This window comes from Odocoileus virginianus, chromosome 21 (assembly GCF_023699985.2).
Source record: "Odocoileus virginianus isolate 20LAN1187 ecotype Illinois chromosome 21, Ovbor_1.2, whole genome shotgun sequence".
NCBI classification, from domain to species: Eukaryota; Metazoa; Chordata; class Mammalia; order Artiodactyla; family Cervidae; genus Odocoileus; species Odocoileus virginianus.
In genome coordinates, this window is record NC_069694.1 from 41387124 (window position 1) to 41414825 (window position 27702).

The 27702-nt window shown below is 38.2% G+C and overlaps 1 protein-coding gene across 19 annotated transcripts in view; it reads right to left on the reverse strand.

Moving 5' to 3' along the window:
• Nucleotides 1-27702, reverse strand: part of SLC9B1 (solute carrier family 9 member B1) — a 75227-nt gene that overhangs the window by 24391 nt on the left and 23134 nt on the right. For 17 of the 19 annotated variants that reach the window (XR_011482525.1, XM_070452215.1, XM_070452214.1 and 14 more), the window contains 4 exons: nt 26796-26916; nt 8824-8994; nt 7277-7419; nt 6053-6180 (listed from right to left, as the gene is read on the reverse strand). Coding sequence is in view for 18 of the 19 variants with exons in the window: in XM_070452215.1 (XP_070308316.1) it covers nt 6053-6180; nt 7277-7419; nt 8824-8994; nt 26796-26916 (563 nt within the window). In the remaining variant the exon portion in view is untranslated. The other 2 variants (XM_070452213.1, XM_070452216.1) reach the window with 2 other exon arrangements.

Genomic DNA, 27702 nt, shown 5'->3' on the forward strand with positions numbered 1-27702 from the left:
GAATAGTATGAGCACCTAAGTTACAAAGGCAAATGGGAAAATTTCTGGGGTGGCTGATGACACCTGTGAGGAATGGAGAAATTCCTGCTCAGAATCCTTTGTTGGTGCATCCCATCTACAACCCTGCCTTGTCTCTTCCACTTTCACCTCCTCAGTGCTGCAGTAACTGTGTGGAGTGATGCACGCGGTCCCCGCCAGAACCCTCCAGTCAGGCCAGTGCACACACTCCCCAGCTGCTGCATGTTGACTCCTCACCGCTAGCACTGGCAGCATTGTGGGAGCCTCGCACTGCTAACAGAAGCTTACCTACTAATGCTAAGGAGAGTCACCGCTTCCCCGTTCCAGACAGCCCCTGTCGGTGACCGACTGATGTGAGGGTCTAACAGTTCAGTTCCTTTGCCTCTGGCTGTACAACCTCCCTGGTTTGCAGACAAGATTTCCTGAGGGACTCAGGAAGAACCTAGAATTCTCTGAAAAAACATATTTGCCTAATTCAGTGGTTCCTGAACTTTACCGCACATTGGAACCACCTGGTCTACTATTTATCTGTTGCTGCTTAACAAATCATGCCCAAATTTAGAAGCTTAAAACAACAATGTTTATTAACTCACAACTTCTGTGGGTCAGCAATCTGGGTATGAATTAGCTACTCAAGGTCTCTCATGAGGTGGGTGGAAGAAGCCCTGATTCCAAGTTTATTCACATGTTTGTTGATAGGTCTTCAGTCTCTTGCCTTGGGGGCTTCTCCACAGGGCTGCACCCAACATGGCAACTTTACTTCCCCCCAAGAAAGTGATTAAAGAGAGTGCAAGAGAGAACAAGGAAGACAGAAGCCACCGTCTTCTTATAACCTAATCATAAAAGTAATATCCTATCACTTCTTCAGTATTCCATTGATTAGAAGCAAGTCAGTAAGTTCAGCCCAAATTTAGGAAGATGGTATTACACAAAGGTTTAAATATCAGAAAGCAGTGATATCTGAGAGTGATCTTACCATTTACATGGGGATTAAAAAAAATGCTGATGCCTGGGTCACATTCTAAGACATTCTGATCTGATTTAGGATGGAGTCTGATCTGAATGCTGGGATACTGTAAAGTTTTTTTAATTGTAAAAAATACATAATATAAAATTAAACTTCTTAGCTATTTTTAAGTGTACAGTTCAGTACTAATGATATTCACATTGTTGTTTAACTTAGAACATTTTCATCTTGCAAAACGTTTTGAAACTCTAACTGAACAGTATCCTTTCCCCTCTCACCCAAGCCCCTGACAACCACCATTCTATTTTCTGTTAAGATGACTCTGAAGACTCCAGATACATCAGTGGAATCGTACACTTGTCCTGACTTACTTCACCCAACATAGTATCTTCAAGGTTTATCCATGCTGTAGAATGTGACAGGATTTCCTCTTTCACAGCTGAGTGATATTCCTCTGTGTGTGTGTGTGTGTGTGTGTGTGTGTGTGTATTTTCTTTATCCATTCATCTGTCCATGGATACTTGAGCTGCCTCTACCTCTTGGCTACTGTGAATTATGTTGCAATGAATGTGAGTGTGCAAGTATCTCTTTGATATCCTACTTCCAGTTCTTTGGGATATATACCCGAAAGTGGCATTGCTGGATTAAATGGTAGTTTTACTTTAAGTGTTTTGAGAAACCTCCAAACTATTTTCCACAGCAATGGTCCATTTTATATACCCAATAGCATTGTATGAATATTCCAGTTTCTCCATGTCTGTGTCAATGCTTGTTATTTTCTAGGTTTTTTTTTTTTAAATAGTAAGCATCCTAATGAGTATGAGGTGCTATTTCCTTGCGGCTTTTATTTGCCTTTCTCTAATGATTATAAATTGGAGAAGGAAATGGCAACCCACTCCAGTGTTCTTGCCTGGAGAATCCCAGGGACGGGGGAGCCTGGTGGGCTGCCGTCTATGGGGTTGTAAAGAGTCGGACGCGACTGAGGCAACTTAGCAGCAGCAGCAGTAGCAGCAGCAATGATTATAAATGTTGAGTACTTTCATATGCTTATTGCTTATTTGTATATCTTCTTTGTAGAAATGTCTATATAAGTTTTTTGCCCATTATATAGTCAGGTTTTTAAAATTTGCTGAGTTATAGGGTGTTTTTTTTAACATATTTTGAATATTGATCTCTTTCCAGATATATGGTTTATAGTTATTTTCTCCTATTCTGTGTGCTGCCTTTTCATTTTGTTTTCTTTGCATGCAAAAATTTTTAAGTTTCATGCAGTTCCATCTATTTTCACTTTTGTTGCCTGTGTTTTTAGTGTCATATCCAAGAACTCATTGCCAAATTCAATATCATGAAGTTTTTACATACAGTATGCTAGATATAATATTCTTGGTTGGCTGGGGTTTTTTTCTTTTTTTCTCTCTCTTTTAGCTTGTTGAACATGTCATCCCATTCCCTTCTGGCTTACAAGGTTTCCATTGAGAAATTCAATTATTATCTTACAGGAGTTCTTGCTTTTCTTTCTTTGTTTTTAAGATTCTCACTTGCTGTGATTTTTGACAGCTTGAGTAGATCTCTCAGTGAAGGTCTCCTTGGTTTTATTTTAGTGGGAGATTTTTGATCATTTTGCATTTGTATGTCCATTTCCTTCCCCAGATTTGAAGGTTTGGATTACTATTTCTTCAAATAGGCTTTCAAACCATTTATTTCTCTCTTCTCTTTCTGAATCTCCTGTAATGTGTAATTGGCCCATTAAATGGCTTCCCACAAGTCCCTTAGGATCTCTTTACTCTCCTTGTTTTTCATTGTGCTCCTCTGATTCTGTAATTTCAAATGACCTATCTTCAAGTTCACAGATTCTTTTTTCTGTCTGATTTAGTCTACAGTTGATCTCCTGTAGTCAATGTCTCATTTAATTGTATTATTCTACAGGTCCAGAATTTATTTTTGGTTCTTTCTTTTTTTTTTACAGTTTCTATGTGTTTGTTGGTATTCTCACTTTGTTCATGCATTATTTTCCTGATTTCTTTTAGATGTTTGTGACATCTTTGCGCTCACTAGGCCTCTTTATGATAGTTATTTTGAATTCTTTGTTGAGTAACTGATACATTGCTATTTGTTTAAGGCTGGTGTCTGGAGTTTTATTTTGTTCCTTTGATTGAGCCCTAATTCCCAGTTGCTTTGTATGTCTTGTTATCTTTTACTGAAATTTGGGTTTTGAAAAAACAGCCACCTCTCCTGGTCTTTATGGATTTCATCACTAGGGAAAGACCTTCACCAATCAGCCCAGCTAAAGACTCTGGAAGTCTCTCAAACTTTTCTGGAATGTGCCTTCTCTGGGCTTTGGTGCATTATCTCCAGCTACACTTTGGCCTTTTCCTACTCCAGAGTATCCCAAGTGTCTATTAGCAGTACTGCAATATCTCTGGAGTATAGCAATGCAGAGCACTTAACCTTTGTCCTCAGTGGACCTCAGGCATCTAAAATGTGCCACTCTCTTTTCTGTCAGTGCTCCAAATCAGATGAGACAGAAACCAGTCCCTTGGTAGCCTCTTAAAAAGCCAGAATGCAAAAAAAAGAAAAAAAAAAGCCAGAATGCAGAACAAATGTCCCAGCTTTTTCTTTTCCTCCTGAGGGAGAAGCCAAATGTTGGCTGTTTCCTCCTGATTGCCCCTTGCTGTGCAAGAGGGGCATGGGGTATGATGGTTAAGTGCAATATAATGTTCTAATTGCTCCAATGTGCCTCTTTTTGGCCTTGGGCTTGCATGGAATGCTGCAACCTCTCAAGTGGTTTCTGGAGTTACATAAAGGTAATCTGGTCCTCACAATGTTATGATAGTGTCTTCATGTGGGAAAGTGAGGCTGGAGTTTCCCAGTCTGCCATCTTCCCAACATCACTCCTCTACTTACTCAGATTTTCAAAAGCTACCCAGGTGATTTTGATGAGTAGCAAAGTTTTGGAACCACTGACTTTTCCTACACTTCTATCTGGCTTTCTTTATTCAGAAGTTTCTACTGAGAGCTCCCTTAATAAATAATCTGCATAATAATCTTAGTGAATTCTCTGGCAATCCTGTGGTTAGGACTCGGTGCTTTCTTTTGCTGCGGTGGCCTGTGTTCAATACCTGGTTGGAGAGCTAAGATCCTGAAAGCCACGTGGTACAACTTAAAAAAAAATCTTAATCTCAGTTTGATCTTCTAAGGACACTTGCTTGGTAGCACGAGTGGCCTATTCTCTACAAGAAGGCAACAGCCAACAGGTAAAATAATCACAAGTTAATAGTAAGTTTCAACTTAAAAAATTAGTGCCCATTAAATTATCACCAACTATTTGGGGGAAGTCAATACTTTGAATTGAGGCACTGTATTCATTAAATAGAAAAATTTACACCTGAGGAAAGAGATATACTAAACAGTGAACAACAAGAACGTGACATCAGAATAACTATAAATATCCTCAGAATCACAAAAGTACATTGTATCTGTTCATAACATTTAACTATTATTCTTAGAAATTAATTGTCAAAATTAAATAAATAAATAGGTGATACAGACATAATAGTAGAGTGATGGAAAAGGCTAGAGAACTAAGCAGAGAAAATTTTCCAGTGTGTACTGCAAAGGCAAATAGATGAACAGTATAAAGAAAAACTTAATAGATATGGAGGAGGGAGTTACAAAAGGACAAAATAAAAGAGAACTGAGGAGAGATAAAAGATATATTCAAGACCTGGACAAAAAATAACAATTCTTTGATTGATTGAGAGATTCCACTAAACACTGAGTAGATCAAAATTTTAAGAGAGTCACCTAAGCATATCAAAAAATTGTTAATTTAGTTAGAAAATGCCCTTATCTTTTAGAAATGCACACTGGGATCCACTGGAATGGGTAAGTGGAGGCAAAAATTAAATGGATTGAAAAATGAAAACAAGTTCAAGATATAGAGATAGTAATCATAGACTATTAATCTGAAGAACTTGGACATAAAAAGAAATAGATAATAGATAATGATAGATGGGACACAGGATCTAGGAAAATAGTGTTTGCTTGTTTTTGTTATAATATCTACATAAAATATTTTTCATATATATAAAATACATATGCTATACATAATATATACATATTATATATATGTGCATACATAGTGTACAATGAAAAGGCCATTAGATTAATTAAAAAATAGAGATAGGGACTTTCCTGGTGGTCCGGTGGTTAGAAATCCATCTGCCAATGCAGGGGACAGGGGCTTGAATTCTGGTCTCGGAAGATCCCAAATGCCTGTGCAACTAAGCCTGTGCAACACAACTACTGAGGCTGCGTGCCTCTACTACTGAAGCCCACACACTTAGAGCCTGTTTTCTGCAATAAGAGAAACCACAGCAATGAAGCCTGTGCACTACAACTAGAGTTTAGTCCCCAATCACTGTAACTTGAGAAAGACTACACACAGCAAGGAAGACCCAGCAAAGCCAAAAAATAAAAATTTAAAAAACAGGGCTTCTCTGTTGGCTCGATGGTAAAGAATCCATCTGCCAATGCAGGTGACATGGGTTTGATCCCTGGTCTGGAAGGTCCCACATGCCACGGAGCAACTAAGCCCATGCACCAGAACTACTGTGCCTGTGCTCGAGAGCCCGAGAACCACAGCTACGGAAGCCTGTTCGCTGCAGAGCCTGTGCTCGGCAACAAGAGAAGCCACCACAATAAGCCTGTTCACTGCAACTAGAGAGTAGCCTCTGCTCTCCACAACTAGAGAAAAACCCACACAGCAATGAAGATCCAGCACAACCAAAAACAATAAATAAAAAACTGGAGATAGATACAATATAGGAGAAAAAATAAACTGATAAAGTGAATCATCTTAGCATTAAGCACTTAGGAACTATGAATATTTGTCAAAGATATAGTAGATTTAGGATGTGGTTCTATTTCTGACCAACTGATTTCCAAGATTCTCTACCACAGTAAAAAGAATTTTAATGATAAACTTTTCTATACAATATTCTGAATATTTCAATAACCAAGCATTTTAACTGGATATTTTCATAGAGAAAAATGAGAAAAAATTACCCCAACAGAAATGCCCACTGCCAGGGAAAATTCATAAGGAAGTGGGAAATAACAGCAGTTGAACAAGCTTCCATTAGACATGGACCCACAGACAATCTTATACAAACTCGCTTCAAATTCTTCAAAGCCTGAAATATAAACATAGTCACACTTAGACAAGCTTGTAGTGGCCAATAAGAAAATTATTTTAAGCAATATTGAATTATATAGTCTTTTTTGAGTGATAATCTTATTAAATTAAATCTCCCAGATATTCCATATGCTTTAAATGCTAATACAGCTCATTTTATATGTCATCATATATTGGATTATAAACTATTTCATATTTTATAAAATGCTGTTCTATTTTAATTATTATAATGACTCAGTTTTCTGTGATTAAATAAATATTTCTACCTTCCTTAATCTTCCTAGTAAATAGTATAATGAAAGTATCCTATAGGTTTGTTTCCATCAGTTAACTTTTAGGGATGAGTTGTGTGATTAGTGTCATAATTATAACATGCCAAAGGAGAAAATCACATAAAAAATGCATAATTAACTAAAAGGGAAAATTTTCAAATTTTCTCATTGGTTCAAATTTTTTACTGGATAATATAATAACTTAACACTGTCTATAATTATTTATGCTCTTCAAATACTTTCACCAATCTTATATATTTGCCACATTTGTTATATTCTGAATAGCTGTTATATTTATGAATATCCATCTTTAAAAAACTAATTTATGATTCCTTGATAGTAATATTTTAAGAAATATTTTAAAAGATTAGCTTTTATAAAAGTATAATCAGGAACATACTTCTGTGGGAAAAATTCATGAAAGAATAATATTATTGAAATTCATAATCATTCTGAAAAAACAAAACAGAAGCAATAACCTTTTATGGGATGACCTTATCCTCTGTTAACTGAAAAGTAAAGAGCTCTCCACAGAAGAGCCACAACTCCAAAATAATACAAATGCTGCATAAGGGACAACTATCTCTATGTAAATAATTAAAGACTATTACTAATAGAGATCTTACATCACACTGATTTCTTTTCATATTAGTAATATGATCAGAAGTAGACACTAAGGTGCCAATATTTCTGCAAAATCTTGTTTTTTGTCTTAGTTTTGCTCTACCTGAAACAACTATAAGAAAAATTCTGCCTATTTTTCTTTTCCAGCAGCCTCTAATATTTAAAACAACCAAATTCAAAGTGTAATTGGAAATCTACCTCTGGATCGAGTCCAAGCCCAGCTCGCACTAGAATAATGGTAAGGGCAGTATTTCTTAAAGTTGAAGACAGTTCATTACTAATATAGGTGACATCACTGAGGAATGGAACATTCCTAACGACAAAACCAGCCAGTAACATCCCTTAGAAGAAAAAAATAAACCATGTCTGATTCAGTTCATTTTTCTAAGACAGAAAACAGAAATGTTTAATATCCCTTCTTCAAATACACTGTATCTCTCATTACTTTGGTGAAGGATAGGTTACATACAAGTAGAGGAGACAGCATAAATAAAGGAATGGAGATAAGAAATGATATATCTCAATGGTGTGAAACAAGTAATTCAGTATTGAAGGAACATTAAGGACTAGTTGGGAGTGGGGAATGGGCAGGAGGGGCCAGATCATGGAAAGCTTCCTTTACTCCCTACTTTTCCCAGTTTTGGCAGAGTAAAGCGCTGTGGGTAAGTTTTAGGCAGGAAGTGAGATAACGAGTGTTGCATTGTCTATGTGATGGTATTGGTAAATGAGATAGACATAAAACTAAGGAGGGACCAGAAAAAAGGCTCTGTCATAGTTCATGGAATGGTTAGAAACTAATAGCCTGAGCTAGGACTAGAGTGGATGCTTTGGAGAAGTGGAAAAGAGATCCAGTAAATACTTGTGAGGTGCTGAAGGGTGTTATGAACACAGAAAGGGTGTTAGAGATAAGATGGAGTGATTACCTCTTTTGGCAGTAACTAAATATTAGAATGTATTGAATACTTAGAAGATTTAACACACCTCTAAAAGAAGTTTTTCTGTTAATTTTCCTCTTGTCTACCTGGAGAGTTACATAACAATGGTGATGAAGAAATAGGGTGTAACATTGTTTAGGCAGATGACACACCAATTAACATACATAGTGGAGATGCCCAAGGAACTCACCCAAGAACTATAAAACATATTGGTGCCCTAGTCACAATAGTATTTGAATCTTGTAATTGTATTTGAGGGCTTCCCAGGTGGCTCAGTGGTAAAGAATACATCTGCCAATCAGGAGACACAGGTTTGATCCCAGGGGTGGGACGATCCCTTGCAGTAGGAAATGGCAAGCCACTCCAGTATTCTTGCCCGGGGAAATCCCCTGGACAGACAGGACTTGTGGGCTACAGCCCATGGGACTGCAAAGAGTTGACTGTGACTTAGTGACTGAACAACAACAAATTTTATTTGAATTAGGTTATCCATAGAAAAATTCAGTTTCTTTCAAATTTTTCCTTTTCTATAAAACATGTAAAAGTTAATTTAAAAATGTCCTATTAAATGATAAAGCAACAACAATCACATACTGAGCATATTTAAATTATTTAAAAATATATTTCAGGAAAAATCTGTGTATAGAGAATAAATACTTCTATATATACACATATATAGTAAGTACACATATAAAAAAGCTATGTAGATCATATTACATTGAAATAGTTCTAAATTATATCTACTCTGACTAGAATATAGTCATAATTTACATATAGTCAATGACAAATAAAAGCTAATTATTCACTTACCAAGGAGAGGAGGAATTTTAGGCACTGAAGGTACTTTAACGATTTCCAAAAGTTTCCCCCCAATAAGGGCACAATAAAAGATAATTAACAGTCCAAATAAACCTCCATTAGGAAGAACTTCAGGGCCTGAGAATACCCAGGCTACACACCATATCATAAAAAGTATACTTCCTGAAATATAAAAAAGCACATATCGATTTATCTATCTAGACATAGATAATATACAATAAGACAAGAATCATATATTACAAAGTCTTTGTCAACTTAAAAGAAGTATTTTTATTAAGAAATATTTTAAAACTATAAGTGAATACTTAAAAGTGATAAACTTTCTTATATCACTTTTTAAAAATGTCATAGCAATATGATGAGGTTTACTTCATTTTATATTTTACAGTAGTTTTTTCACAAGGAATAAGGTGATTGGTCATAATATGAATTCTCAAATTTATTGAAGCTCATAGTGGCAGGGTGGCACATTTTTTAATGGCAGCAAACTAAATATCTATATTGAATGGATAACTTGGTGTTTGATACAAATTATTAAAGGGGATAATACGTGAGGTATGATGGCTGGGCTCCCCTGGTGGCTCAGACAGGTCTCATGCAGGAGACCCAGCTTTGATCCCTGGGTCAGGAAGATTCCCCTGGAGGAGGAAATGCCAATCCACTCCAGTATTCTTGCCTGGAGAACCCCAAGGATAGAGGAGCCAGGCGGGCCACAGTCCTTAGGGTCGCAAAGAGTTTAGTTCTCATGGATCCTTTCTTTTAGGCAGTTACTTGAGGATGTACACTAACAAAACCAGGAGGAAACCAGCAAAGGTGAAAGATTTTAAACTTGGAAACAGGGGACTGAAATCAGGAGAGCACTGAAAGCTCTAGAATACAGTCTTCCACAGACCTAGAAAACCACCACAAACGGAAACAGAAAAATGAAGGTCTCTGGGAGGAAAGTCTCCAAGAATAAGGAGGAATGTTTTAAAGTTTACAGAACTATGGAACAAATCAGTGGTTGCCAGTGGATTCCAGGATGAAGGAGGAATGAATAAGTAGAGCACAGGAAAATTTTAGAGCACTGAAACTATTATGTATGCATATCATTAAATACATATGTTAAAACCCAAAGAATGTGTAATATAAAGAGTTAGGGTTAGGGTTAGGGTTATAAGTCATGTGAAGGTAATGTACAGCATGGTGACTACAGTTAGTCACACTGTATTGCATTTTTGAAAACTGCTAAGAGAATAGACCTTAAAAGTTTTCATCCCAAGAAAAAATATTTTAATCATGTACGATAGATGTACTGTGGTGATCATTTTGCAATATGTACAAATATCAAATCACTGTTATGCACCTGAAACTAATCTAATGTTATATGTTAAATGTACTTCAATTTTTAGACATTTTCAGACAAATAAAAGCTGAAAGAATTAACTGCTAGAATAACTACACAACAAGAAATACTAAAGGAAGGTTTTTAGGCTGAATGTAAAAAAACCACATGGAAGCTCAGATTGCCAGAAAGAAATGTAGAGAATCAGAAAAAATGTGGAAAAATATAAGGAACTGTTTTAACTTAAAAAAAGAAAGAAGACTTTTGCCTTTTCAAGAAAAAATAATACAAATGTAGAAGTAAAATATATGATAAATCTAACACAAGAGCAGAAGTGCAGTTCAGTTTAGTCACTCAGTCGTGTCCGACTCTTTGCGATCCCATGAACCATAGCACACCAGGCCTCCCTGTCCATTGCCAACTCCAGGAGTTTACCCAAACCCATGTCCATTGAGTCGGTGTTGCCATCCAACTGTCTCATCCTCTGTCATCCCCTTCTCCTCCTGCCCTCAATATTTCCCAGCATCAGGGTCTTTTCCAATGAGTCAACTCTTCGCATGAGGTGGCCAAAGTATTGGACTTTCAGCTTCAGTGTCAGTCCTTCCAATGAACACCCAGGACTAATCTCCTTTAGGATGGACTGGTTGGATTTCCTTGCAGTCCAAGGGACTCTCAAGAGTCTCCTCCAACACCACAGTTCAAAAGCATCAATTCTTCTGCACTCAGCTTTCTTTATAGTACAACTCTCACATCCATACATAACTGCTGGAAAAATCATAGCCTTAACTAGACGGACCTTTGTTGACAAAGTTAAAAAGTCTCTGCTTTTTAATATGCTATCTAGGTTGGTCATTACTTTTCTTCCAAGAAGTAAGCGTCTTTTAATATCATGTCTGCAATCACCATCCGCAGAGCCCCAAAAAATAAAGTCTGCCACTGTTTCCACTGTTTCCCCATCTATTTCCCATGAAGTGATGGGACCAGATACCATGATCTTAGTTTTCTGAATGTTGAGCTTTAAGCCAACTTTTTCACTCCTCTCTTTCACTTTCATCAAGAGGCTCTTTAGTTCTTCACTTTCTGCCATAAGGGTGATGTCATCTGCATATCTGAGGTTATTGATATTTCTCCCGGCAATCTTGACTCCAGCTTGTGCTTCTTCCAGCCCAGCGTTTTTCATGATGTACTCTGCATATAAGTTAAATAAGCAGGATGACAATATACTCCTTTTCCTATTTGGAACCAGTCTGTTGTTTCATGTGCAGTTCTAACTGTTGCTTCCTGACCTGCATACTGGTTTCTCAAGAGGCAGGTCAGGTGGTCTGGTATTCCCACCTCTATCAGAATTTTCCACATTTATTGTGATCCACACAGTCAGAAGCTTTGGCATAGTCCATAAAGCAGAAATAGATGTTCTTCTGGAACTGGACAGAGGTTCATGACATTGTACAGGAGACAGGGATCAAGGCCATCCCCAAGGAAAAGAAATACAAAAAGGCAAAATGGTTGTCTGAGGAGGCCTTACAAATAGCTCTGAAAAGAAGACAAGCGAAAGGCAAAGGAGAAAAGGAAAGATATTCCCATTTGAATGCAGAGTTCCAAAGAATAGCCAGGAGAGATAAGAAAGCTTTCCTTAGCGATCAATGCAAAGAAATAGACAAAAACAACAGAATGGGAAAGACTAGAGATCTCTTCAAGAAAATTAGAGATACCAAGGGAACATTTCATGCAAAGATGGGCTCAATAAAGGACAGAAGTGGTATGGACCTAACAGAAGCAGAAGATAGTAAGAAGAGGTGGCAAGAATACACAGAAGAACTGTACAAAAAAGATCTTCATGACCCAGATAATCACGATGCTATGATCGCTCACCTAGAGCCACACATCCTGGAATGTGAGGTCAAGAGGGCCTTAGGAAGCATCACTACAAACAAAGCTAGTGGAGGTGATGAAATTCCAGTTGAGTTATTTCAAATGCTAAAAGATGATGCTGTGAAAGTGCTACACTCAATGTCAGCAAATTTGGAAAACTCAGCAGTGGCCACAGGACTGGAAAAGGTCAGTTTTCATTCCAATCCCAAAGAAAGGCAATGCCAAAGAATGCTCAAACTACCGCACACTTGCACTCATCTCATACACTAGTAAAGTAATGCTCAAAATTCTCCAAGCCAGGCTTCAGCAATACATGATCCGTGAACTTCCAGATATTCAAGCTGGTTTTAGAAAAGGCAGAGGAACCAGAGGTCAAATTGCCAACATCCACTGGATCATCAAAAAAAGCAAGAGAGTTCCAGAACAACATCTATTTCTGCCTTATTGACTATGCTAAAGAGCAGAAGAGGGATCAGTAAAGTCATTGTGCAAAGCTCTTTTATATTATCTTCATCTGAGTGATGGCTTTCCAGTGCATATATTTGTCTACATTCATGGAGCTGTGTACACTTCCAAGATCTTTGCACTTTCTGGTATGTTGACTATAATTCAGTAAAGTACCATTAACAAGAAAAAGTTTATGAGATGATGGAGAGTTTGGAAGAAACAGGAGTATGATACTGACAAGGAGATTAAGTCTTAGCACCCCCCAAAACTCTGGAGGTTATGGACAAAGCTGTTATAAACATCTGTGTGCAGGTTTTTGTGGGCAAAATGTTTCAGCCCATTTGTGTAAAAAATACCAAGGAGAGTGACTGCTGAATCATATAGTTAGAGTATATCAAGTTTTGTAAAAAACTGCCAAACTGTCTTTCAAACTGGCTGCACCATTTTGTGTTCTTAGTTCCTGTAGTTCTGTCTCCTCACCAGCATATGGTGTCAATGTTTTGGATTTCTGACCATTCTAATGGATGTATAGTGGTATTTTATTGTTGTAATTTGCAATTCAGTATTGACATACGATGTTGGGAACATTATTATATGGTTATTTGCCATCTGTATATTTTCTTCAATGACGTGCCTTTTAAGATCTTTTGCCCTTTTTAATCAGGTTGTCTGTTTTCTTATTATTGAGTTTTAAAAGTTCTTGGTATATTTTATTTACAAATAGTAAATGCTAGAGAGGCTGTGGAGAAGAAAAAACCCTTCTACACTGTTAGTGGGAATGCAAACTGGTACAGCCACTATGGAGAACAGTATGGAGGTTCCTTAAAAAACTAAAAACAGAGCTACCATACAATCCAGCCATCTCACCCCTAGGCATATATCTAGAGAAAACCATAACTGAAAAGAAACATGCACCACAATGTTCACTGCAGCACTATTTATAATAGCCAGGACATGGAAACAATCTAGATGTCCATCAACAGAGGAATAGATAAAAAAAGATGTAGTACATATACACAATGAAATATTATTCAGCCATAAAAAAGAATGAAATAATGCCATTTGCAACAACATGGATGTGCCTAAAGAATGTCATAATGAAGTAAGCCAGACAGAGAAAGACAAATATCATATGATATTACTTATATGTAGAATCTAAAAAAGTCTACAAATGAACTTATCTACAAAACACAAAGAGGAGGGGATGGCAACCCACTCCATTGTTCTTGCCTGGAGAGTCCCATGGACAGAGAAGCCTGGTGGGCTGCAGTCAAACACAACTGAAGAGACTTAGCATGCATGCAAGCACACAAGAGAAATAACATTACAGATGTAGAAAATAAACTTATGGTTACTGGGGAGTAAGGGTGTGGGGAAGGATAAATTGTAAGATTAGAATTCATATACACATACTACTATTAATATACATAAAATAAATAACTAATAAGGACCTACAGTATAGCACAGGGAACTCTACTCAATACTCTATAATGGCCTATACAAGAAAACAATTTTTAAAAGAGGGGATACATGTATATGTATAATAGATTCACTCGGTTAGATAATATGAAACCAACAGAACATGGTAAATCAACTATAACCCAATAATAGGTAAAAAAATACATTCTTGGTATATTTGTATAGTTATTCATCAGATGTGTTTTGTAAATATTTTTTCCCTGTTTGTGGCTTGTGTGCTCAATCTCTTGACATTGTTTACACAGAGCAGAAGTTTTCAATGTTAAAGAAGTTCAACTTACCAATTATTCATGGATTTCCTGTTTTTCCTAAGTAATCTCCATAACTACGGTCATCTGGATTTTCTCCTGTGTTACCTTCTATGAGTCTCATTGCTTTGCATTTTACATTTAGGTCTATGATCCACTTTGAGTTAATTTTTATCAAGGGCATAAGGTCTGATATAGATTAATTTGTTTTGCATTTGTAGGTCCAATAGTAGATCTACCATCAGACTATCTTTCTTCCATTGGGTTGCCTTTGCTGCTTTGTCAAATATCAGTTGACTATATTTATGTGGATCTATTTCTGAGCCCTCTATTCTGCTCCATTAATATATGGACTTCATGTTAACCAAATCACACTGTCTTGATTACTTCAGGTTTATAGTAAGTCTTGTTGAGTAGGGTCTGTTCTCCAATTTTTAATTTTTCTCCTTCAATACTGAGCTAATTATTCTTTGTCTTTTGCGTATCTATATAAATTTTAGAATGAGCCTGTTGATATCCATGAAACAACATGTGGGAATTTTGACTAGAATTACATTGAATCTATAGATCAAGTTGAGATGAGCTAACATCTTGACAATATTGAGTCCTCCATGAACATGGAAAATCTATACATTTAACTTTTTCTTTAAATTCTTTCTTCAGAATTTTACAGTTTTTCTCATGTAGCTATTATACATATATATTTTGTTAAGACTCATATGAAGGTATTTCATTTTGGGGAGTACTAGTGTAAATGGTGGTATGTTTTTCACTTCAAATTCATTGTTGGTAATTAGGGGAAAAAACCTGAATTTTGCATATTAACCTCGTATCCTGCAATCTTATTACACTCGTTATTTAGTTGTTACAGTTTTTTCCCTTGATTCTTTGGATTTTCTACACAGATGATCATGGCATCTGTGAACAAAGGCTGTATTATTTCTTCTTTCCCAATCTGTATGCCTTGTATATCCTTTTAACGCTTTTCTTGTCTTACTGTATTAGCTAGGACTTCCAATACAATATTGAAAAGGAGTGATGAAAGGGCATTCTTACAGGGAAAGCTGTTTTCTCAAGATTAATTATGATGGCAGCTGTAGATTTTTAGTCGACTGTTCTTTGTCAAATTGAGGAAGTTCTCCTCTGTAATTTGCTGAAAGTCTTTATCATGAATGAATGCTGGATTTTGTCAAATGCTTTTCCCGCATCTATTGATATGATCGTGTGATTTTTCTTCTTTATCTTTTTGATGTGATGGATTACATTAAGTCATTTTCAAATGTAAGCCAAACGTGCATACCTAGGATAAATCCCACATGGTTGTGAAGCATGTTTTTATATGTTGCTGAGCTCTATTTGTTAATGTAGAGAATTACATCATTGAGAATTTCTGCATCTATGTTCATCAGAGGTACTGGTCTACAGTGTGGTTGTTTTTTTTTTTTCCTGTAATATCTTTGGTTTTGGTAGGAGAGTACTGCTAGATTCATGAGTTGGCAAGCTTCCCTCTGCTTCTATATTCTGGAAAAGACTGTAGAAAATAGGTATAATGTCTTCCTTAAATGTTCAGTAGAATTCACCAGTGAAATCATCTGAGCCTGATACTGTTTGGGGAGGTTACTAATTGTTGATTCAATTTCTTTAACTGACATAGTCTTATTCTGATTACCTGTTTCTTTCTGTGTGCATTTTGGCAAACGTGTCCTTCAAAGGCATTGGTCTACTTTTTCTAAATTATCAGATTTGTGGACACAAAGCTGTCTATAGTATTCCTTTATTAACCTTTCAATGCCCATAGGATCTATAGTGATGTTCCATCTCTCTGGTATTAGTGATTGTGTTTTCTTTTTTCTTTGGAAAAGGAAATGGCAACCCACTCCAGTATTCTTGCCTGGAAAATCCCACAGACAGAGGAGCCTGGTAGGGTACAGTCCATGGGGTCACAAAGAGTCAGACACAATTGAGTGACTTCACTCACTTTCCTTTTTCTTAGCCTAGTGAAAGGCAATCAATTTTACTGATCTTTTCAAAGAACAAACTTTTTGTTTCATTGATTTTCTCTATTTCTTGTTTTTAATTGTATTGATACCTTCTTTAATTTTTATTATTTCTTTTCTTTTGCTTACCTTAAATTTACTTTGCTTCTTTTTCTACTCTCCTAAGGTGGAGGCTTGATTCTCTGGTGGCTCAGTGGTAAAGAACCTGCCTGCCAATGTAGGAGACGCGGGGTTTGATCCCTGGGTTGGGAAGATCCTCTGGAGAAGGAAATGGCAACCCACTCCAGCATTCCTGCCTGGGAAATCCCATGGACAGAGAAGCCTGATGGGTTACAATCCATGGGGTTGCAAAGAATTGGACATGACTTAGCAATTAAACAGCAACAAGGTGGAAGCTTAGATGATGGATTTTTAGATTTTTCTTCTTTTCTAATACATACATTAAATGCTATAGTTTTCCTTCTTAGCACTGTTTTCAGTGTATCCCGCAAACTTTGGTAAGTTATAGCTTAACTGTAATTTAGCTCAAAATATTCAGAAATGTCTCATGAGGTTTCTTTTTTGACTCATGTGTTATTTAGAACACATGCTATTGGTTAATCTCCAAGTATCTGGGGATTTTCCATCTGCCTTTCTGTTAAAAAATTATACTTTAAGTCTACTGTGGTCTGAGAGCATACATTGTATGATTTTTAAGTTTATTAAGGTGCATTGTATATCCCAGAACGTGGGGCTTCTTGAGTCTCCCTATTCTGAGACACAACATTACTGAAATTAGGCCAACTAAATAACTCTACAATAATCTCCAAGTACTCAAGTGAAAAGAAGAGTCACAGGTCTCCCATTTTAAATCAAAAGTTAGAAATGATTAAGCTTAGAGAAGAAGGCATGTTGAAAGCCTAACCCATGAAGGCCCATGATATGGGCCTCTTTTACCAGTTAGCCAACTGCTAAATGCAAAGGAAAGGTTCTTGAAGGAAATTAAAAGGGCTACTCCAGTAAACACGCCAATGATAAGGAAATTAAACAACCATATTGATTATATGGAGAAAGTTTTAGTGGTCTGGATAGAAGATGAAACCAGTCACGTGTGTGTGTGTGTCTATGCTTAGTCCTGTCCAACTCTTTGCAGCCCCATGGACTGTAGCCCGCCAGTCTCCTCTGTCCATGGAATTTTCCAGGTAAGAATACTGCAGCGGGTTGCCATTTCCTACTCCAGGGGATCTTCCAGACCCAGGAATTGAAACTGTGTCTCTTGTACCTCCTGCATTGGCAGACAGATTCTTTACCACTGTGCCACCTGGGAGCCCTCAAGCCAGCCACAACATTCCCATAAACCAAAACTTAATCTAGAGCAAGACCCTATCTCTTTCCAAGTCTATGAAAGCTGAAAGAGATGAGAAAGCTGCAGAAGAAAATTTTGAAGCTAGTAGAGGTTTGTTCATGACTTTTAAGGAAAGATACTGTCTCCATCACATCTAAGTGCAAGGTAATGCTGATATAGAAGCTGCTACAAGTTATGTGGACTATAGAGCTAAAATAATTAAATGACAATGACTAAATAAAACAACAGATTTACAGTGTAGATAAAACAGTCTTCTATTGGAAGAAGATACCATCTAGCACTTTCATGGTTAAAGAGGAGAAGTCAATACCTAGCTTCAAAGGACAGGACTAACTTAAGGGCTAATAAGCTGGTGACCTTATGTTGAAGCCAATTTTCATTTATCATTCCAAAAGTCCTAGGGCCCTTAAGAATGATGCTAAATCTAACTTGAACAACAAGGCCTGGATGACAGCACATTTGTTTACAACAGTTTTTTGTTTACTCAACATTTTAAGCCCACTGTTAAGACCAACTGCTCAGAAAAGATTTCAAAATATTACTGCCCATTGACAATGCAAATGGTCACCCAAGAGCTCGATTGGAGAGATACAATGTTTTCATGCCTGCTAACTCAACATCCATTCTGCAGCTCATGTATCAAGGAGTAATTTCTCTTTTCAAATCTTCTTATTTAAGAAACACATTTTATTGATGCCATTGATAGTGATTTCTCTGATGGATCTGGGCAAAGTAAATTGAAAAGCTTCTATTTCTAAAAAGGATTCACCATTCTAGATGCCATTAAGAACATTCATAATTCACTGGAAAAGGTCAACATATTAACATTCACAGGAGTTTGGAAGAAGTTGATCATAGCTTTATTTTTATTTTTTTTTTGATCATAGCTTTAAATGGATGACTGAGAGGTTCAAGACTTTAGTGGGGAAAGGAACTGCAGATGTGGTGGAAACAGCAAGAGAGCCAGAAGTAGAGCCTGAAGATGTTAAGGAATTGCTACAATTTCCTGATAAAGCTTGAACAGATGAGTTGCTCCTTATGAATGAGCAAAAAAAAAAAAAAAGAAAGAAAGAAAGAAAGAAAAAAGCGGGGGTGGGGGTGCGGTTCTTAAGATGGAAACTACTCCTGGTGAAGATGCTATGAATACTACTTTTGTACATCTGAGTTTCTGACCTATTTCATTTGCTTCTCTATGAAAAACTTTTAAAACTTTTGCAAGGCAGGTATACTGGCAACAAATTCTCTCAATATTTTAATCTGAGAAAGCCTTTATTTCTCTTTCACTTTTGAAGGATAATTTCATAGAATACAGCTGATGTGTGTGTGTGTTTTGTCTCAATACTTTAAATATTTCACTCTCTTTTTGCTTGCATAGTTTCTGAGAATATACTGGATGTAACTTTTATCTTTGTTTCTCTATACATAAGGTGTTTTTTCCTCTAGCTTCTTTCAAGATGTTTTCTCTATCTTTCATTTTCTCCACTTTGAGTATACTACACAGTTAAGTATTGTTTTTGAAGTTTTTTAAAAATAACTTATTCTGCTTCATGTACTCAAGCTTCCTGAATCTATGGTTTGCCATTTGACATTAATTTGGAGGAAATTCTCAGTCATTATTACCTCAAATATCTCTTCTGTTGTTTTCTTTCTGGCATTCCTATTACCCATATGTCACATCTTCTGTAGTTGTCCCATTGTTCTTGGATATTTGTATTTTGTTCCCCAATTTTTTCTCTGCTTACCAGTTTTGAAAGTTTCTACTGACAAATCCCGAAGGTCAGGGATTCTTTCCTCAGCTGTGTATAATCTCCTAATGAACCAATTGAAGGCACGCATTTGTTAGTGTTTTTAGTTTCTAGCATTTGTTTCAATTCTTAGAATCTCCATCTCTCTGTTTGTATTACCCATCTTTTCTTGCATGTTGTCTACCTTTCTATTGGAGCCCTTAGTGTATTAGTCAGAGTTGTTTTAAATTCATGGTCTGAAAATGCCAACACCCTTAGCATATCAGGGTCTGGTTCTGATGCTTTCTCTGTCTCTTCCAACTGTGTTCTGTGCTTTTTAATACATGCTATATATTTTTGTTTAAAGGGGAATATGATGTCCTATATAAAAGGACCTCTGGTAACATGGTGATAAGTAGTAGGGGAAGAAGAAGAGTTCTCTAGTCCTATGATTAGGCCTCAGGCTTTTAGTGAGCCTGTGCCTCCTGGGCTAGAAATTTCACAAGTGCTCCTCAGGGTTTTTTTTTTTTTTTTTCTTTTCTCATCCCCTTAGGTTGTGTGGGATGGCTAGAAAGGACTGAAGTTGGGTATTTTTCTTATCAGTTGGTTAGACTAATAGAAGTCCCTAGAGGTTATAATCTGATAAAATAATTTCTCTGAGGGCAGTTCTTGTTAAGCACAGAATGCTCTATTGCTGAAAGTAATTACCTTTTCTCTCCTCTTGACAGAAAGATCTTGGAGGTAAAATTCACATAAGAATATCCCCCCAACGCCACAACTGGGCTACCCTTGGAGTCATTAACTCTCAGACTTGCCCACATTGAGCCTCTGGCTAATTTGTTAATTATATTTTATGTTTTCCTACCCTCACCTAGAGAGGTTTCTGTTCTGTTAAATTATGATTCTCTGTATCAACTTCAGTTCAGTTCAGTTGCTCAGTCATGTCCGACTCTTTGCAACCCCATGGGCTACAGCACGCCAGGGCTCTCTATCCATCACCAACTCCCAGAGCTTACTCAAACTCATGTCCATTGAGTCAGTGATGTGATCCAACCATCTCATCCTCTGTTGTCCCTATCTCCTCCTGCCCTCAATCTTTCCCAGCATCGGGGTCCTTTCAAATGAGTTAGCTCTTCGGAACATCAGGTGGCCAAAGTATTGGAATGGCACCTTCAACATCAGTCCTTCCAATGAATATTCAGGACTGATCTCCTTTAGGATGGACTGGTTGGATCTCCTTGCAGTCCAAGGGACTCTCAAGAGTCTTCTCCAACACCACAGTTCAAAAAAATCACTTCTTCAGTGCTCAGCTTTCTTTACAGTCCAACTCTCACATCCATACATGACTATTGGAAAAACCATAGCCCTGACTAGACGGACCTTTGTTGGCAAAGTAATGTCTCTGCTTTTTAATATGCTGTCTAGGTTGGTCGTAACTTTTCTTCCAAGGAGTAAGCGTCTTTTAATATCATGGCTGCAATCACCATCTGCAGTGATTTTGGAGCCCAAGAAAATTTAATATCATGGCTGCAATCACCATCTGCAGTGATTTTGGAGCCCAAGAAAATAAAGTCAGCCACTGTTTCCACTGTTCCCCATCTATTTGCCATGAAGTGATGAGACCGATGCTATGATCTTAGTTTTCTGAATGTTGAGCTTTAAGCCAACTTTTTCACTCTCCTCTTTCACTTCCATCAAGAGGCTCTTGAGTTCTTCTTTGCTTTCTGTCATAAGGGTGGTGTCATCTGCATATCTGAGGTTATTGATATTTCTCATGGCAATCTTGATTCCAGCTTGTGCTTCATCCAACCCAGCATTTCTCATGATGTACTCTACATATAAGTTAAATAAACAGGGTGACAATATACAGCCTTGACGTACTCCTTTTCCTATTTGGAACCAGTCTGTTGTTCCATATCCAGTTCTAACTGTTGCTTCCTGACCTGCATACAGATTTCTCAAGAGGCAGGTCAGGTGGTCTGGTATTCCCATCTCTTTCAGAATTTTCCACAGTTTGTTGTGGTCCACATAATCAAAGGCATTGGCATAGTCAGTAAATCAGATGTAGATGTTTTTCTGGAACTCTCTTGCTTTTTTGATGATTCAATTTGACCTCTGGTTCCTCTTCCTTTTCTAAATCCAGCTTGAATATCTAGAAGTTCATGATTCACATAATGTTGAAGACTGGCTTGGAGAATTTTGAGCATTACTTTAATAGTGTGTGAGATGAGTACAACTGTGTGGTAGTTTGAACATTCTTTGGCATTGCCTTTCTTTGGGATTGGAATGAAAACTGACCAGTCCTGTGGCCACTGCTGAGTTTTCCAAATTTGATTGCAGCACTTTCACAGCATCATCTTTTAGCATTTGAAATAGCTCAACTGTAATTCCATCACATCCACTAGCTTTGTTCATAGTGATGCTTCCTAAGACCCACTTGACTTTGCATTCCAGAATGTCTGGCTCTAGGTTGGTGATCATACCATCATGATTATCTGGGTCATAAAGATCTTTTTTGTACAGTTCCTCTGTGTATTCTTGCCACCTTTTCTTAACATCTTCTGCTTCTGTTAGATCCATACCATTCTGTCCTTTATTGAACCCATCTTTGCATGAAATGTTCTCTTGGTATCTCTAATTTTCTTGAAGAGATCTCTAGTCTTTCCCATTCTGTTGTTTTCCTCTATTTCTTTGCACTGATCACTGAGGAAGGCTTTCTTATCTCTCCTGGCTATTCTTTGGAACTCTGCATCCAAATGGGAATATCGTTCGTGTTCTCCTTTGCTTTTTGCTTCTCTTCTTTTCACAGCTATTTGTAAGACCTCCTGAGACAACCATTTTGCCTTTTTGCATTTCTTTTCCTTAGGGATGGTCTTGATCCCTGCTCTATTAGCCTTTGCCCTGCTTCATTCTTTACTCCAAGGCCAAATTTGCCTGTTACTCCAGGTAATTCTTGACTTTGTACTTTTGTATTCCAGTCTCCTATAATGAAAAGTTCTGCCAAGAGAACGCACTGGTCATAGCAAACATCCTCTTCCAACAACACAAGAGAAGACTCTACACATGGACATCACCAGATGGTCAACACCGAAACCAGATTGATTATATTCTTTCCAGCCAAAGATGGAGAAGCTCTATACAGTCAGCAAAAACAAGACCAGGAGCTGACTGTGGCTCAGATCACGAACTCCTTATTGCCAAATTCAGACTTAAACTGAAGAAAGTAGGGAAAACCACTAGACCACTCAGGTATGACCTAAAACAAATCCCTTATGACTATACAGTGGAAGTGAGAAATAGATTTAAGGGACTAGATCTGATAGACAGAGAGCCTGATGAACTATGGACGGAGGTTCATGACATTGTACAGGAGACAGGGATCAAGACCATCCCCATGGAAAAGAAATGCAGAAAGGCAAAATGGTTGTCTCAGGAGGTCTTACAAATAGCTGTGAAAAGAAGAGAAGCGAAAAGCAAAGGAGAAAATGAAAGATCTTCCCATTGGATGCAGAGTTCCAAAGAATAGCAGGGAGAGATAAGAAAGCCTTCCTCAGCGATCAGTGCAAAGAAATAGAGGAAAACAATAGAATGGGAAAGACTAGAGATCTCTTCAAGAAAATCAGAGATACCAAGGGAACATTTCAGGCAAAGATGGGTTCAATAAAGGACAGAAATGGTATGGACCTAACAGAAGCAGAAGATGTTAAGAAGAGGTGGCAAGAATACACAGAAGAACTGTACAAAAAAGATCTTCATGATCCAGCTAATCACAATGATGGATCACTCACCTAGAGCCAGACATTCTGGAATGTGAAGTCAAGTGGGCGTTAGAAAGCATCACTATGAACAAAGCTAGTGGATGTGATGGAATTGTAGTTGAGCTATTTCAAATCCTGAAAGATGATGCTGTTAAAGTGCTGCACTCAATATGCCAGCAAATTTGGAAAAGTTAACAGTGACCACAGGGCTGGAAAAGGTCAGTTTTCATTCTAATCCCTAAGAAAGGCAGTCCCAAAGAATGCTCAAACTACTGCACAATTGCACTCATCTCACATGCTAGTAAAGTAATGCTCAAAATTCTCCAAGCCAGGCTTCAGCAATATGTGAACTGAGAACTTCCAGATGTTCAAGCTGGTTTTAGAAAAGGCAGAGGAACCAGAGATCCAATTGCCAATCCACTGGATCATTGAAAAAGCAAGAGTTCCAGAAAAACATCTATTTCTGCTTTATTGACTAGGCCAAAGCCTTCGACTGTGTGGATCACAATAAACTGTGGAAAATTCTGAAAGATATGGGAATACCAGACCACCTGATATGCCCCTTGAGAAACCTGTATGCAGGTCAGGAAGCAACAGTTAGAACTGGACATGGAACAGCAGACTGGTTCCAAACAGGAAAAGGAGTATGTCAAGGCTGTATATTGTCACCCTGTTTATTTAACTTATATGCAGAGTACATCATGAGAAACGCTGGGCTGGAAGAACCACAAGCTGGAATCAAGATTGCCATGAGAAATATCAATAACCTCAGATATGCAGATGACACCACCCTTATGGCAGAAAGTGAAGAGGAACTAAAAAGCCTCTTGATGAAAGTGAAAAAGGAGAGTGAAAAAGTTGCCTTAAAGCTTAACATTCAGAAAACTAAGATCATGGTATCTGGTCCCATCACGTCATGGGAAATAGATGGGGAAACAGTGGAAACAGTGGCTGACTTTATTTTTTGGGGCTCCAAAATCACTGCAGATGGTGACTGCAGCCATGATATTAAAAGACGCTTACTCCTTGGAAGGAAAGTCATGACCAACCTAGACAGCATATTAAAAAGCAGAGACATTACTTTGCCAACAAAGGTCCGTCTAGTCAGGGCTATGGTTTTCCCAGTGGTCATGTATGGATGTGAGAGCTGGACTGTGAAGAAAGCTGAGCACCTAAAAATTGATGCTTTTGAACTGTGGTGTTGGAGAGGAGTCTTGAGAGTTCCTTGGGCTGCAAGGAGATCCAACCAGTCCATCCTAAAGAAGATCAGTCCTGGGTGTTCATTGGAAGGACTGAGGCTGAAGCTGAAACTCCAATACTTTGACCACCTCATGTCAAGAGTTGACTCATTGGAAAAGACCCTGATGATGGGAGGGATTGGGGGCAGGAGGAGAAGGGGGCGACAGAGGATGAGATGGCTGGATGGCATCACTGACTGGATGGGCATGAGTTTGAATTAACTCCAGGAGTTGATGATGGACCGGGAGGCCTGGCGTGCTGCAATTCATGGGGTTGCAAAGAGTCGCACATGACTGAGCGACTGAACTGAATTGATAATGAAAAGGACATCTTTTTTGGGTGTTAGTTCTAGAAGTTCTTGGAGGTCTTCATAGAACCGTTTAACTTCAGTTTCTTCAGCATTACTGGTTGAGGCACAGACTTGGATTACTGTGATATTGAATGGTTTGCCTTGGAGACAGAGATCATTCTGTAGTTTTTGAAAAGAATCCAAGTACTGCATTTCAGACTATTGTTGACTATGATGAGTACTCCGTTTCTTCTAAAGGATTCTTGCCTACAGTAGTAGATATAATGGTCATCTGAGTTAAATTCACCCCTTTCAGTCCATTTTAGTTTGCTGATTCCTAAAATGTTGATGTTCACTCTTGCCATCTCCAGTTCAACCACTTCCAATTTGCCTTGATTCATGGACCTAACATTCCAGGTTCCTATGCAGTATTACTCTTTACAGCATCACACTTTACTTCCATCACCAGTCACATCCACAACTGGGTGTTGTTTTTGCTTTGGCTCCGTCTCTTCATTCTTTCTGGAGTTATTTCTCCACTGATCTCCAGTTGCGTATTGGGCACCTACCGACCTCGGGAGTTCATCTTTCAGTGTCCTATCTTTTTACCTTTTCAGTACTGTTCATGGAGTTCTCAAGGCAAGAATACTGAAGTGGTTTGCCATTTCCTTCTCCAGTGGACCATGTTTTGTCAGAACTCTCCACCGTGATCCATCCATCTTGGGTGGCCCTACATGGCATGGCTCATAGTTTCATTGAGTTAGACAAGGCTGTGGTCCATGTGATTAGATTGGTTAGTTTCCTGTGATTGTGGTTTCCATTCTCTGCCCTCTGATGGAGAAGGATAAAAGGCTTATGGAAGCTTCCTGATGGGAGAGAGTGACTAAGGGGGGAACTGGGTCCTGTTCTGCTGGGTGGGGCCAAGTTCAGTAAATCTTTAATCCAATTTTCTATTGATGGGTGGGGCTGTGTTCCCTGTTATTTACCAAAGGCCAAACTATGGTGGCGGAAATGAAGATAATGGCGACCTCCTTCAAAAGGTCCCATGCATGCACTGCTATGCTCAGTGCCCCAGCCCTGCAGCAGGCCACCACCAACGCACACCACCACAGGAGACTCCTGGACACTCACGGGCAAGTCTGGGTCAGTCTCTTGTGGGGTCACTGCTCCTTTCTCCTGGGTCCTGGTGCACAGAAGTTTCTGTTTGTGCCCGCCAAGAGTTGGTTTCCTAGTCCTATGTAAGTTCTGGCAGCTCTATGGTGGGGTTAATGATGACCTCCTCCAAGGGGGCTTATTGCCATACCCAGGTCTGCTGCACCCAGAGCCCCTGCCCCTGTGGAAGGCCACTGCTGACCCGTACCTCCACAGGAGACGCTCAAACACAGTTCTGTCTCAGTCTCTGTGGGGTCTCTGGTTCCTGGTGTGCACAAGGTTTGTCTGAGCCCTCTGAGTGTTTTTGGTGGCTATGGGGTTTGATTCTAAACACATTTTCGCTCCTCCTATCTGTATCAATCTGACTATCCCTAATTTTGGGGGCAGTTATTTGCCCTGTGACCTCAGTTCTTGGATGGAACTAAGAAGAGTTCATTTGTTGAATTTTCAATTTGTTCAGCTCTTTGTTGTTAGGATAGAGTGATGATGTTAGACCAGAAACTAGAAGTATCTGGGATGTTAACCTTTTATAAATATTTGGTGACACTGAAATGCTCTAAAATTTTAGTAGGGAAGCTAAGTTTTATACAACTTTTAAAGGCAACAGCTGTTTGAAAATTTGGGGCTAAAGTTTAATAAGAACATTAATATTGCCAGAAGTATAATGTTCCTTCTAGTTACCTTAAAACTAAATGTCAAAAGTAGGTTTTAAATAAAAATCTATTAATTGTTTCTAATTTCCAAAATTTGACATAAACAGTCATGACAAACACTAAAATATAAATCTGTTAAGCAGTTATTATTTTTGACACATTCAAGGAACTATTTCCTCTTTGTCCACATATTGCTTATAAATAGAGCTGCTCATTTGATTTGGAGTATATAGATTAAGCAGTGGCTTTGTTGGCTTATTGGAGAAGGAAATGGCAACCCACTCCAGTATTCTTACCTGGAGAATCCCCATGGACAGAGGAGCCTGGCAGGCTACGGTCCATGGGGTCGCCAAGAGTTGGACAAGACTGACTTTCACTTCACTTCATTGGCTTATATTCTAATATTTATCAAATCCACATTTCTCATTTCACATACCACTTGTAATAGCTCTATTCAGTGAAGGACAAAAAACCTTCTCTTCTATCTGTGATTTTGTTTCCTCTGTTTCTGGCAAGATGGTTTCCTTAGTTTCTTCATGTTCATCAGCTCTGAGGATCTGAAGTAAAACAAAAAGTTTTTTAAGAACTATACCTTCCCCCAGAGTCCAAAAAAGTCTGTTCTTTACATCTGTGTCTCTTTTGCTGTCTCGCATATAGGTTCATCATTACCATCTTTCTAGGCAAAGGTGGGATGATTTGAGATAATAGCATTGAAACTTGTATATTATCATATGTGAAACAGATCGCCAGTCCAGGTTTGATGCAGGGTACTGATAGCTGGTGCACTGGGATGACCCAGAGGGATGGGATGGGGAGGGAGGTTGGAGGGGGGTTCAGGATGGGGAACACATGTACACCCATGGCTGATTCATGTCAGTGTATGGCAAAAACCACCACAATATTGTAAAGTAATTAGCCTTCAATTAAAATAAATAAATAAATAAAAAGAAATATACTTTCATACAATTTTATGAGTGTAAGAAACCACCAAATCTCATAACTAAATTCACATTATTACTGTGAATATGGAAAATTAGATGAGCAGCCCTACTTTTTTTTTTTTTCGCCAAAAAAAAGGGAAGTTTATTGCTGACTCGAGTCAGGGCTCCCGTCGCACGTCCAACGCAGTGGTACGGGGTCAGAGAGCGCTGAGCCCAAGCTGTTACCCAATTTATAAGGTGTGCATAAGCAGTTGGTAGCTGGCTTAAGCGGATTGGTTACATGTTGAGCAGCCCTACTTACAAGCAATAAGTGGACAAAGAGGAAATAGTTCCTTAAGTTAGCTAGAAGGAACGTATCAAAGTTATTTAAACTGGATCACGACTAATCTGTTGGAGTTCTGA